General features: G+C 42.7%; 1 protein-coding gene across 1 annotated transcript in view; it reads right to left on the bottom strand.

Annotated features, from left to right (window-relative positions):
• Positions 1-12,899, bottom strand: part of ift122 (intraflagellar transport 122 homolog (Chlamydomonas)) — a 65,692-nt gene extending 52,793 nt beyond the window's left edge. The window contains exons 1-7 of the mRNA XM_078414327.1: positions 12,779-12,899; positions 10,299-10,365; positions 9,026-9,110; positions 8,068-8,146; positions 5,468-5,544; positions 2,936-3,002; positions 339-479 (exon numbers count right to left, since the gene is read on the bottom strand). Coding sequence (XP_078270453.1) covers positions 339-479; positions 2,936-3,002; positions 5,468-5,544; positions 8,068-8,146; positions 9,026-9,110; positions 10,299-10,365; positions 12,779-12,837 — 575 coding nt within the window. The 5' untranslated portion in view covers positions 12,838-12,899. The remainder of the gene's footprint in view (positions 1-338; positions 480-2,935; positions 3,003-5,467; positions 5,545-8,067; positions 8,147-9,025; positions 9,111-10,298; positions 10,366-12,778) is intronic.
• Positions 12,900-13,174: the final 275 nt, after the last annotated feature.

The raw sequence follows: 13,174 nt of genomic DNA on the forward strand, positions 1-13,174 counted from the left end.
CAATAACTAGGTTTTAAGTATTAGGCAATTATTATTTTGACAAGTACTTAGTATTTAAGTATTAGGCAATTATTTTTTTGACAGGTTTACCTGGCTTTGAAGAACATTCATTCTAAAACTTTCAGATAGTTTAGTTTGCAATGCCATAAAAACTAATTACTGATTATGAAAGTAAATACTGCACGATTTTGGCAAGATTATAGTTTACATTAAAAAAAGATTACCTTTGCATTTTTGTTTGTGTTAATTTCCTGCACTGCATGTATATGAATAACTGAATATACCAATGTATATTCTTATAATCTTACATTTTCAAAATTCTGCATCTCCTTACTTACTTGGATGGATTCCAGCAAATTGACCATATAGGGACACCACCAGGTCGCTCAATTCTGACTTTTTCTTCTCCATTCTTACTTCGGATACTGACAATACCATTGAATAGGCCAATGGCCAAGTACTGACCATCATTTGTCCAACTAGCAAAAGTGTAGCCAAAAAAAGAAAGATTTAAAAAATATTCCACTTTAACGGGGCAATATTCCACTGAATTAATTTTGTAGTAACGCATGTAGACTCATTACCTTGACAAATGTTATCTGCTTTCCATAACTCTAAATAGGGTCCCAACACAAAAGGTCACCTATCAATGTTCTCCAGTGATGTTGCCTGACCTGCTGAGTTACTCCACCTGTTTATGCCTCTTTTCCATAACGTGGCACCTACTTGACTATCCTTCAAACTAAGCACACCGTTGGATAGTTTCCTTTCTCTGATGCTCAGTGATTAATTTAACCTCCTTGTTGATCCTGTGACTTCAGGACACAGGTCACATACAATGGGATTGTAAGGTCAGTTTAAAAAAAAAAGCAAAACGTTACAAGGGTAATTCAAAATTTAAAGATGACAAGGTCTTCTGACGTATGAGTGATGTGATTATTGCAATACTTATAGACCAAATGTATTCACAATTACAAGTACCAAACATTTCTGGTAAGCAGTGGATAGGAAGGTAAATCTCCCACAATCTAGGTTGGATAACACCATCCCCTCCTACCCTATTGTTTGTATAGACCTGTCACTGAAGACAAAGATTTATTTTCCCCAGCCTGAAGGGAATTTCTTCTTGATGCTTCTGCACCAATGCCTTGAATAAACAGCCAATATTAAAATGTATCCGCAAACATGCAAATACAAAATTATACCTTAAAAACGGTGGTATTGTGGATTGAGAAGATAGTTTTCAAAAATTACAGTAGGATTTATAAGGTGAGAGGGGGAGATGTGCGGAGCAAATATCTTACACAGAGAGTGATGAAGGCCTGGAACGCACTGCCAGGGGTGGTAGTGGAGGCAGATACGATGGTGGCTTTAAATAGGTTTTTGAATAGGTACATGGAAGTGCAGGGAATAGAGGGATATGGATCACGTACAGGCAGCTGAGAGCAGTTTAACTTGGCATCATGTGTAGGAAGGAACTGCAGATGCTGGTTTACACCAAAGATAGACACAAAAAAGCTGGAGTAACTCAGTGGGTCAGGCAGCATCTATGGAGAAATGGAATAGCTAACGTTTCGGGTTGAGACTGAAGCTCAGACTGTAGTCTGAGGAAGTGTCTCGACCAGAAACGTCACCTACTCCTTTTCTCCAGAGATGGTACCTGACCCGCTGAGTTACTCCAGCTTTTTTTGTCTAACTTGGCATCATGTTTGGCACAAACATTGTGGGCCAAAGAGCCCACTCCTATGTTGTACTGTTCTATAATTTTGATCAGTTGGGCAAGCGGGCTGAGGAATGGTTAATGGAGTTTAATGCAGATAAGTGCAAGTTGTTGCAATTTGGGAAATCAAACTCAGGCAGAATCTTCATAATGAATGTCAGGGCCCTGGGGATGTTGTAAGGCAGAGGGATCTAGGAATTCAGATATATAGTTCCTTGAAGGTGGCATAACAGGTAGAGAGAGTGGTCAAGAAGGCTTTCATTGGCCTTCATCAGTCAGGGTACTAAGTATAAAAGTTGGATGTTATGTTACAGTTGTGTTGATGAGACGTTGGCGATGCCGCATTTGGAGTATTGTGTTCAGTTTTGCTCAGCCTGCTTTAGGGGTGATCTTATAGAGGTGGTTAAGATCATGAGGAGAATAGATAGAGTAGATGTACAGTGTCCTTTACTCAGTGTAGGGGAATCAAGAACCAGAGGATACAGGTTTAAGGTGAGAGGGGAAAGGTTTTATAGGAACCTGAGGAGCAACTGCATCACACAGAGAGTGACATGTATATGGAACGAGCTGCCAGAAGAGATAATTAAGGCAGATACTATAACAACATTTAAAAGACATTTGGACATGTACATGGAGAGGATAGGTTTAGAGGGACACGAGTCATAGGCAGGCAGGTGAGACTAGTGTAGATGGGGCATAGTTAGCGTGTTCAAGTTGGGCCATGGGGCCTGTTTATGTGCTATATGACTCTAATTGATATCTATCCTTCAGAATATAGTTATGGAAGCTGATTACTTTGGAAGTTTGTATAAAATTTGCAAATCTTATCATTTATCAAAAGTTGGAGCTCCATCATGCTCACACTTAATCAAACAAATTTAAATACATCTGATGTTCTAAAACTGCTGACTGCAGCAAATATATTTAAAGACTTTACTTATTTGTGGTATTTTTCAAAGATACAGAGTAATGCTTTGACCAGGAGAAAGGGAAATTATCCGGATTTAAAAAAAAATTGCAGATCTATGTTAATAAGCATGTAATTCTACCATCAGAAATACAGAAAACAACATGTTGTGAGAGTAATAACAAATGTGAAGCTTTCACATGTGAAATGTGAATTTGTAACTACAATAAACTTTGCAAATTAACATCAGCAGTTCAAACATCTTTAAAACTAAAAAGCATTGGTAAAACTAGCAAAGACTGGTTTACCTGCAGCAAGTGATTTTGCTATTGACTTTGTGTTTGGAGACAGATTTTTGTTCTGGAGACCACAAACCTATATTCAAATTACCAAAGAACAATAAACTTAAATGATTGTAAATGTGAAAATTCTAAAAGAACATACAATAGTACAGCAGATGAACCGACCAATTGGCCTACAATGTTCATATTCAACATGATGCCACATTAAACTAATCTTCTCTGCCTGCACGTGACCCATACCCCCACCCCCCCAAATTCCCTATAATCCACATGCTATCTAAAACCCCCTTGAATACCACTATTGTATTTGCCTCCACCTCTGGCAACGCATTCTAAGCAACCACCACATCTGAAAAAAAAACTTGCCCCACACATCTTTACATTTTGCCCCTCTCACCTTAAAGCTATGACTTTCAGCACATGATATTTAAACTCCGGGAAAACGATTCCGATCGTCTAGCCTATCTTTGTCCCTCTGAACATCAACACCTTTAAGTCATGCTTCATTGCTCTGCCTTACTTTATTACCTATCAAATTTTACACTTTTCCACAATTGCCATGTCTCTGCCCATTCATTTGATCGGCCTAGACTCCCTAAAGCTTCTATGCATTCATGCTGCCCACTAGCTTTGTAACATCAGTGACTATAGAAATTAAAATGTTTGACTCTAAAATGCTTCCCTTAGTTACTGTGGTCTGCTGAATAGTGAAGAGGGCCATTAAGAGATTGAACAGGAACCAATTAACTAATTTGGCAGACAAATTCTAGCTACAATATAATAGAGAATTATATTTAAAATGAGAAAACAATGAACTCAAGTTGCAGACCAAATAGAGAAATAAGTTATCTTCAACAGATTCTCTTGCCGAAAGTAGGGGATTTGAGAACCAGAGGACATGGGTTTAAGGTGAGGGAGGGAAGATTTAATAGGAACCCGAGGCGTACCATTTTCACACAAAGGGTGGTGGATGTATGGAACAGGTTGCTGGGGGAGGTAGTTGAGGCAGGTATTATCGCAATGTTTAAGAAACATATTGAAGGGTACATATGGTTAGGACATGTTTAGAGGGATATGGGCCAAATGCAAGCAGGTGGGACTAGTGTAGACGAAATGTTGGTCGGCGTGAGCAAGTTGGGCCGAAGGGCCTGTTTCCACGTTGTATGACTATAATAATTTTGAACTTTGTTGCATGAATGGAAAAAAAGGCAAGCGAGAGGTGGCATTAGTCATGAGTGGCGTAGGCAAAACAGCCCTGACCACATGTACATGACTCCTTTCCAATTCATCACACAAGCTGCCCAACAAAACACATTTACTACTCAATCCAAGAATTGGAAAGAAACATGTAAGCAATGATGAGCAAATATAATACAGTGTAAGATCACCATTAAAGACAGGAGTTTGACAAAGGACAGAAAAATAGAGAGTGATGGGAAGCAGCAAAATGATGGTCCAAATATTTTTAAATAACAGGAATGAAAGATGAAAGCAAAGAACACGACATATAATCACTGAGTACAGGAAAGGATGGGTAGTAGCAACTGCAGGGAGAATATACAGACTTTATATTACTTAAATCGAGAAAGACTACAGAAACCTGTAACACAGAAGCATTTGCGGGTCTTCTTTCATGAAACTTAGATTGTCATTGGAATGCTGCGTTTTACTTCAAGCAAGCCCAGAACAGATATCCTGAATATCCAGGAAGGCAGATGCTGGTTTACACCAAAGAGAGAGACAAAATGCTGGAGTAACTCAGCGGGCCAGACAGCATCTCTGGAGAGAAGGAATGGGTGATGTTTCAGGTCGAGACCTTTCTTCAGAGTTTGTCCCGCTGAGTTACTCCAGCATTTTGTCTCTATCTACAGATATCCTGAACCATGGTGTTGGTCGGGGAACACTACCTTCTAGAATCCTGATCACAAAAACACTGAAAATCCATCTCACTTTACTGCAATCTTCTACCATTAAATTGTGCTTTGCTGTCCCTGTTGAATGGCTTCCTGAATCAGTGCCCTGATCAGTTAGGTCACCCACTCAGTAGCCTTCACTTTAAGCCATACAACTGAAGGAAACTCATACCCACTGGACAACTGCAATGGTTCTACCTGCTGCACTTTAACCCTATTGGCTATTTTCACTTGCAGTCAGACTCCACTATCCCTAACCAAATCAACACCCTATTTTATAGGAGGTTATTGCCTCTAGCATAAAGCTTCCAGATAACACTCCCTGTTCCTACTGTGTTAGCATCTGCATTTCTGCCTATAGCTCAATGATTGAGCCAACACTCCTTGAGCCACAAAATGTATCACACTAGCACCCAGGAACACATGCAAGATAAAAACAACAATGTAAAAAATCTTTCCACTTTATTGACAAAGTCTCTATGATTGCATCAATTCTTTCTGTACACTTAACATTAGCTGGTTATATCGAAAGACTCCAAGAAGAAAGAACTTCTTACAAAAGTTAATAAACAAAACTAATATCATGATTTTATATAGGTTTTAACAATATTAAAGATCAAATTACCAAAATCACTGGAGGAGCAGGAAGCCAGCCGGTGAGTTACTGGATTATATGCAATGCACTGAATGGAATCATTATGGCTACATTGGGAGGAAAACATAAAAAATAATTCATCATTTCAAATTAGACCAGAAAGATAAAGTATTTTAAATTGCACTATGGAGGGATCTGCCCAGTACAGGACAACAAAACTCATAATCCAGTATCTAGTTGTTCAGAAATCCTAAAACCTCCATGCCTGGCTCACTCATTCATCTTAAGTGTTGGCCATGCATTCGGAGTATAAGAGGTTGCGGCGATAGCCAGAGGTTTAGGCAGCTGAAGCACAAGTAAGAGAAGATCCAAACAAATTCTTTGTATCACAGAATCCAAACAGATTTGTGGAGGACCACTCTCTGAATAAAAAAATGCTTACTCAGATTCCATCTAAACCTTTCACCCCAAACTTATGGCCTCTGGTTTTAAACACATCTGTTGCGAAGAAAAGTTTATTATCTACCCTACCTATATCTTTCATAAGGTTGCATACCTCCCCTCTACCTCCTCCGCTCCAAGGAAAACAAAACCAACCTTGCCTCATAATTGAGACATTCCATCCCAGCCACATCCTTATGAATTTCTTCTGCATGCTCTCTAGTGCAATCTCTATCTTCCTATAGTGTGGATGGCACAGGGTTGCTGTCTTACAGCGCCAGACCAACGTTCGATCCTGATTATGGGTGCTGTCTGTGCGGAGTTTGTACATTCTCCCTGTGACCTCATGGGATTTCTCTGGGTGCTCCGGTTTCCTCCCACACTCCAAAGACGTATAGATTTGTAGGTTAATTTGCTTTGGAAAAATTGTAAATTGTAAATTGTCCCTAGTGTGTAAGATAGTGCTAGTGTATGAGGTGATCACTGATCGGTGCGGACTCGGAGGGTCAAAGGGCCTGTTTCCGCGCCGTATCTCTAAAGTCTAAAATTGTACACAGTACTCTAACTGTGACTAACCAAAGCTTTGTTATATCATAATTTCTATGCTTATATATTCCATGGAAACACAACAGACCACAGATGCTGGAATCTGGGGCAACAATCTACAAAAGGAACTCAGTAGGTGGAGCAGCATCCGTGGAGGGAAATGGAGAGTCGATGTTTTGGGTTGGGGCCCTTCAACTGGATCAAAGAGGGGAGATGACCACTATAAAGTGGTGAGGAAGTAAGGTGGGGCAAGAGCTGACAAGTGATTCATGGATCTAGGCGAGGTGGAATTATTTGGCAGATGGAGTCAGGTGGGGAATGGAAGAGTGGAGATAGTAAAGAGGCTGAAAGGTGAAAGGTGAAGACTACAAAGGGCTGCAAATGATGGAATTTGATAGGAAAGGAAGGTAAAACCAAATAAGTGAGGCAGTTTGGCAAATGGGAAGTGGAAGTAGGGGACCCAGTGGGTGGAGTGATGAACATGTGCAGTGCATAGGAGAGGGGAAAGAAATTGGCTGATGGGAAAGATTTGAAATGAAGGGTGTATTTGAGCCCCGATTCCTGCACTTCCTTTCAGCTTGCTGGAGCCCCATTCCCATGATTCCTCCAACATGTTGGCCTTGGTGCTCGCACTTCCTTCAAACATGCCCAAACTCGTTCCAAGCTCCCTTCCAACTCACCAGCATCCCAGCACTTTCTTCCACTCACTGGGGCCCAGTTCCCATGCATCCTCCATCTCACCCTATCCGTGGTTCCTGTGCTCCCTTCCAACTCACTGGGGCCCCGGTTCTCATATTTCATACAACTCACCGAGGCCCTGATCCCTTGCGCCCTCCAACTCGCTGGGATTCTGTTCCCGCAATTCCTTTCCATGCTAGGGTCCCAATTCCTGCACGACTTTCACATTCTGTGACCCCAGTTAATAGTCATACAGCATGGAAACAGACCCTTCGGCCCAACTTGTCCTTGCCGACCAAGATGCCCCACCTAGGATCGTCCCACATACATGTGCTTGGTCCATATCCCTATAAACCTTTCCTATCCATGCACCTGTCTAACTCCTCTGACCATTTGTTAAAAAGTTAATTAGAAATCTCTTTGGGTATTAATACGAATGATATACATAGTCCAGAAATCTTGATGATCTGACATAATCCAAGTCCCAAATGCACCAGATTATCAACTTTATTGTAAATTGAGCATGCAGCCTTATTAACAGGGTCCTTTGCAAAAATAATAAGAAATATCATGTCCACTGGTTGACTCCCCCATCATGAAAAATAACCAATCTGTTATTGCATAAAAACGTCTCAACTCCTTTTTAGCCAACATAGCATTTTACCAATTACAGGCAAATAAATGTACAAGAGAAGATTGGTAACATATCTCAGCAATATCTGGCAGCAGGCTCCCATCCCTATAATCAACATATTCTCTGACATCGTTTGTTCCCCTCCCCAGCTGAAACTGCAAACAATATTTGGGGGTGAATGTTAATTTAAGTTTCCGTTTTAACAAGGATCCAGAATATAATTTTAGAATAGCAACATTTGTATTCGAATTTGATCATCAGTTTGATACGATTTCCAAGAGTTCCACAATGCTCATCTCATGAGTAAAAGAAACCAATAAAGAAAACTCACGTATACTTCAAGATGCCTTCTAATTTAGAGGTCCAGATAATAATACTCTTGTCAGCGGAACCTGACGCAAATCGCTTACCTGAGATAAATAGTAAAAGTTAGTAAAATTAAGTTTCAAAATTGTAAGTTCAAATCAGATTAGCTGCTGAATAATAAATGATTGTCATAGTATACAAATCATCCATCAGATTTCCCAGAGGTCAAAAAAGTATCAGTCTTCCAATTGAGGACATTTAGTAAGCTGATCACATGACCACGTGTGTAGGAAGGAACTGCAGATGCTGGTTTATACCAAAGATAGACACAAAATGCTGGAGTAACTTAGCGGGTCAGGCAGCATTTCTGGAGAAAAATAATAGGTGACTTTTGGGTCAGAACCCTTCTTCACATGGACTCTTGTATAGCAATGAAAACTGTTAAAGGATGACTTGGGCTGCTTTGGTGGTGGTGGCAGTGGGTTTGGGAGTGGGGGAGAAGAATGGGAACTTGAAATGTTAAAAAAACATGCTGCATCAAAGGATCCAATGGATCAAATTTTAGTATCTATTGAATTAAAATCATAGGAAGGGGGGACGTTGAAGTTGAAGCACAACTAGTTTATTACCCAGACTTCAGGTGGGAAACTCTGCACATGTACTTCCTACATATGTGCCCTTCCTCACCTTCTGGACTGGCAGCAATGCTAAGAAAAGCGGTAACCGAGTGTGTGCCAAGTGAAGCTGATGAACTTGTAATTACGAGGGGTGGGGGTTGAGTGAGCGAGCGGGTAGGGGGAAAGTGTTTCTCAAACTTCTCTCACTCTCTGCATTCGTAATGACTCGGAACCACTCCTGAAAAGACTGGAGTGGTGGTGTCATGCAGTCTATGCCACTGATCCTATTGCTCTCAAAGAATATAAATAGTTTCTCCTCTCTAACTTACAAATCTATTCTTCAGGCACAAGAGCATTGCCACTTACCATCTTTAGCATAGGCTACACAGTAGACTGTGTCGCGATGTCCTTTGAGTGGTTGAATGAGCGTTCCATCAGAAGAGTCGTAGACCTAAAAATAGTGTGCGGCAAATTTTATATTTCCTTCACACGGCCAGCATTGTTCTCTTGATCTTTACTATCAATGGCACAAATTTAATCTTACCAGAGCAGAACATCACCACCCATACCTTAGAAGCTACAAGTTCAACATTATGATAGATCAGACCATCTTAAGCTGTACAGTAGCATGCATGGGAACACAAAAAGTGGAGTCCTTTGAACCTTGCAATGCCATTCAATAAGATCATGACTGATCTGATCTTTGTCCTCAACTACTATCTTCCTGCCCAATCATCTAAACTTTCAAATCGTCTGCATTCAAAAAAAATCAATGAGCATTGAATTTGCTTAATGACACAATACAGCTCTTTGACATAGACAGTATGAAAAGTTCACTATCTTCACGATAAGAAATTCATCTTTACCTCAGCATTACAAGGCAACCTCTTTTTTTGTCCTGAATATCATAATCCCAGAGCAGGCTAACCTCCTTGCAACATTAGCCTTGTCCATGATACTGTGGGGCAGTTGGTAAAGATGCACCTCACATCTCTAGTGATCTAGGTTCAGTCATACCCTCAGGTGCTGTCTGTGTGGTATTGTGACATTCTCTGTGACTGGGTGGCTTTCCTCTGAGTGCTCTAATATCCTAATGTGTGTAGGATAATGTGGGTGTACGAGTAATCACTGGATCATGTGGCCAAGAGCAGTGGCTATACAACTTCGGTGTAAACCAGCTTTTGCAGTTCCTTCCTACACACAAGATCCCAGCGCAGCAACCTGCCGAATTCCACTGGTCACAGGGTCTTGCCATTAAGTGTATTTTTTCCCCCCTACATTTGGCCTCCGATGTTCTGCACACTCCTCCTCCACCTTCCTTCCTACTGATTTTTTTTTTCTCTTTACCAGATTTGATGGAGAAAGAGAAACATGGACCATTTCTCTTCTAACAGATGCCAGCTGACTTGCAGTCTTTCCAGCACTTTGTTTGTTTCAGTTTTCCAGCTCTTTTTAATCTGCACTTTTTGATTTTCTTTTCTCCAGTCAACTCTTTGAAGCTGCAATATTGCTGTGATCTGCATGCCAGAATGTCAATGCAAATCTGATGTCCCTTTAGAACTCAATGAAGAAAGTGCTGCCATGGGCGATCTACTGTGGTGTATGTGTTGAAAGATGAGGTTAAAGTATTAAAACGTACCAGAACTCTGTTTCCTGATGCTACTATTAACTGGGTGCCATCTGGTTTGAATGCTATATCGTAAATACTGTGGAAATGCGAATTAAAAAAAGTTGTTAATCTGGAAGGAATTAATGCAAAAATAAAATTCAGGTGTTACTACCAATGATTAAATACAGGTTACAGACAAATTAACAGTTATCAACCCAGAAAATAAACAATTTTGCACCGTGTATAATTTATCCCCCTCCTCGCTGAACACAATTCCATTGTCCCAGCTCACCAACTCTTGACCTAGTAGTTTATTTCCACCTTCCAAGTCCATTATCGGGGGAAAGGGAAGGGAGAGGAGAGGGACCAAATAGTAGGGGAAATGAGCACAGTGAATGTAGATTACCTGAAACTGGAAAGTTCTATGTTCATGCCATTGAGTTGTAGACTACTCAGGTAAAATACGAGGTACTGTTCTTCTAGTTTGCTTTTGGTTTCACCCTGGCAGTGGAGCTGGCAAAGGACTGACTTCGAATGGGGAGTTGAAATGGCATGCAAATGGGAGGTCAGGATGGCAAATGTGGGCAGACTGTAGGTATTCTGCAAAATGGTTGTCTATGCATTGTCTCATCGATGTAGTGGAGGCCACATTGAGAGCACCAAAAAAAGTTGACAATGTTGGAAGGGGAGCAAGTGAGTCCATGCCTCACCTGGAAGAGCTTTGGGGTGCCTGGATGGTGGTGAGGGAAGAGGTTTAGAGACATTTTGCACGAAGTACATTTGCAGAAAAAGTACCAAGTGACGGGGAGGAGTGGGTGGTTGGGTGCGAATGAGTAACTCCAGTAATCACAGAGAGAGTGATCCCAAAAAAAAGCGGATAGAATTGGGGAGGAGAAGATGGGCCTGGAGGCAGGATCTCATTGCAGCTAACGGAATTGATAAAGGACAATGTCCTGCTTGCAAAGACTGGTAGGATGAAAGGTGGAGTCCAAGGACACGATCTCTGTGTTGCCTGGATGGAGGGAGGTGAGGGCAGAAGTCCAAGAAATGGAGGAAATGCAAATGAGAGTTGCATCAAACACTGTAAAAGGGAAGCCACATTTTCTGAAAAAGGACATTTGTGAGAACAGATGCAGCAGAGGCAGAGAAATTGAAAGAAAGTGATGGCACTCTTACGAGAGACTGCGTGGGAGGAGATGAAGTCAGGGTAACTGTGGGAGCCTGAAGAAGGGTCTCGACTCAAAACGTCACCCATTCCTTCTCTCCAGAGATGCTGCCTGTCCCGCTGAGTTACTACAGCATTTTGTGTCTGTGGGAGTCAGTGGTTTTGTCATGCCCACCAGCGTGCAACAACTTCTTTGTGCACATGAAACTCACAGAGTAAACATTATGCATAAAGTAATGATAAATACAATACAATGATGAGCTCAAAGCGGCAGAATTGTGCAAGATTGCAGTGCAAAATCCAAGCAGTGCAAAAGAATATTAAAGTATAATATTGGAATAACCGAGTGAGATAAAGAGTATATGGCAGCACCTCTAGGATGGGGGCGTGAAACAGGTGATTGGTTTAGAAGTTAGATAGCAGTGGGCAAGAACCTGTATTTAAGTGAACGTTCAAGCTCCTGGATCATCTTCCAAAAGGTAGAAGAGTGAAAGGAGAGTGATCAGATGGACAGGCATTCTTGGAGATACTTCCAGCAACACATTGCGAAGATGGGATGGGTGACGTTTGGGTCAGAACCCTTCTTCAATAAAGAATTCTATTCTTCAATGAATATTATCCTGACGTAGGCAAACACAAGAAGCGCCTGTCCATGTTCTCCAGACTTGCTGCGTGACCCATTAAGTTACTCCAGCACTGTGTGTCGTTTTGTACCCTGACATAGGTGTTGTAGTACAAGAGAGGGATGCATAGGGAATTGGAAATTGTCAAAATATTGGAAGGCATGCAAAGTGTTCCCAAAGTAGATGGGAAGTGATAGGATAAGGGGAAACAAAACAAACTTCTTCACTCGACCCCCCCTCACCCCTCACTGTGTGTACCCTCTCTTACCTCCTTATCCCCTCAGAGCACCCTCTCCCTCCTCACCTTCCCGTGAACACCCTCTCCCTCAACCCCCCCCGTGCATCCTCTTTCCCTCGCACCCTCCCCCACGTCTGCACTCCCTCTTCCACACCCCTCCCACCCTCTCTTCTGCACCCATTCCTCTGACATTCTCCCTCCAACCACCCTTGTATGTTCCCTCCCCAACCCAGTGGCGTGCAACATCTCCCCCGACCCCATCCCTTCATCTCCCCCGTGAGTACCCTATCCTTCCCTTCCTTCCCCCCCGCCTGCTGTCTCCACCCCACCACCATCCGTGTGCCCCCTCCCCTCGTGTCCCCACCCGTGGGTGTGACTCCCACATCCTCTCTGCCTCCGGCCTGTTTACATTAGAAACTGCCTAGCAACGGTGGCGGATGAGTGAATGTGATCCCGTTGCGACCCGGCCCGGGGCTCCGCTCACCACTGCTCCACCTTCTCCCGGTCGTGTACCCGATCTATCCAAGTGGGGATGGCCCGCATGGCGACGGACGGTTGCGACGCCCGGAGACTCCCTTTCCCTCCTCTCCCAGCCTCCCCTCCCCTCCCCTCCCCGTCCCTCACCACGGCCGCCGCCGCGCCTGCGTACCCGCGCCCAGCCGCCAGAGCCCGCGAGAGTGCGACCAGCAGAAGGAGATGTGCCGGCGGGTGGGTGGGGGAGGGGCGAGGGAGGCTGCAGGTCGGTGCAGGAAAGAAAAGAGGTGAGGGGTTGGAGAGGGGAAATTAAGGGGTGTGGAAGGAAAGGGGTAGTGTTGGGCGAGGAAGGGTGGTGGGGAAGAGTGGAGGGGTGTTGGGGAAGAGTGGAGGGGTGTTGGGGGAG

Source organism: Rhinoraja longicauda, chromosome 17 (assembly GCF_053455715.1).
Source record: "Rhinoraja longicauda isolate Sanriku21f chromosome 17, sRhiLon1.1, whole genome shotgun sequence".
Classification (NCBI taxonomy): Eukaryota; Metazoa; Chordata; class Chondrichthyes; order Rajiformes; family Arhynchobatidae; genus Rhinoraja; species Rhinoraja longicauda.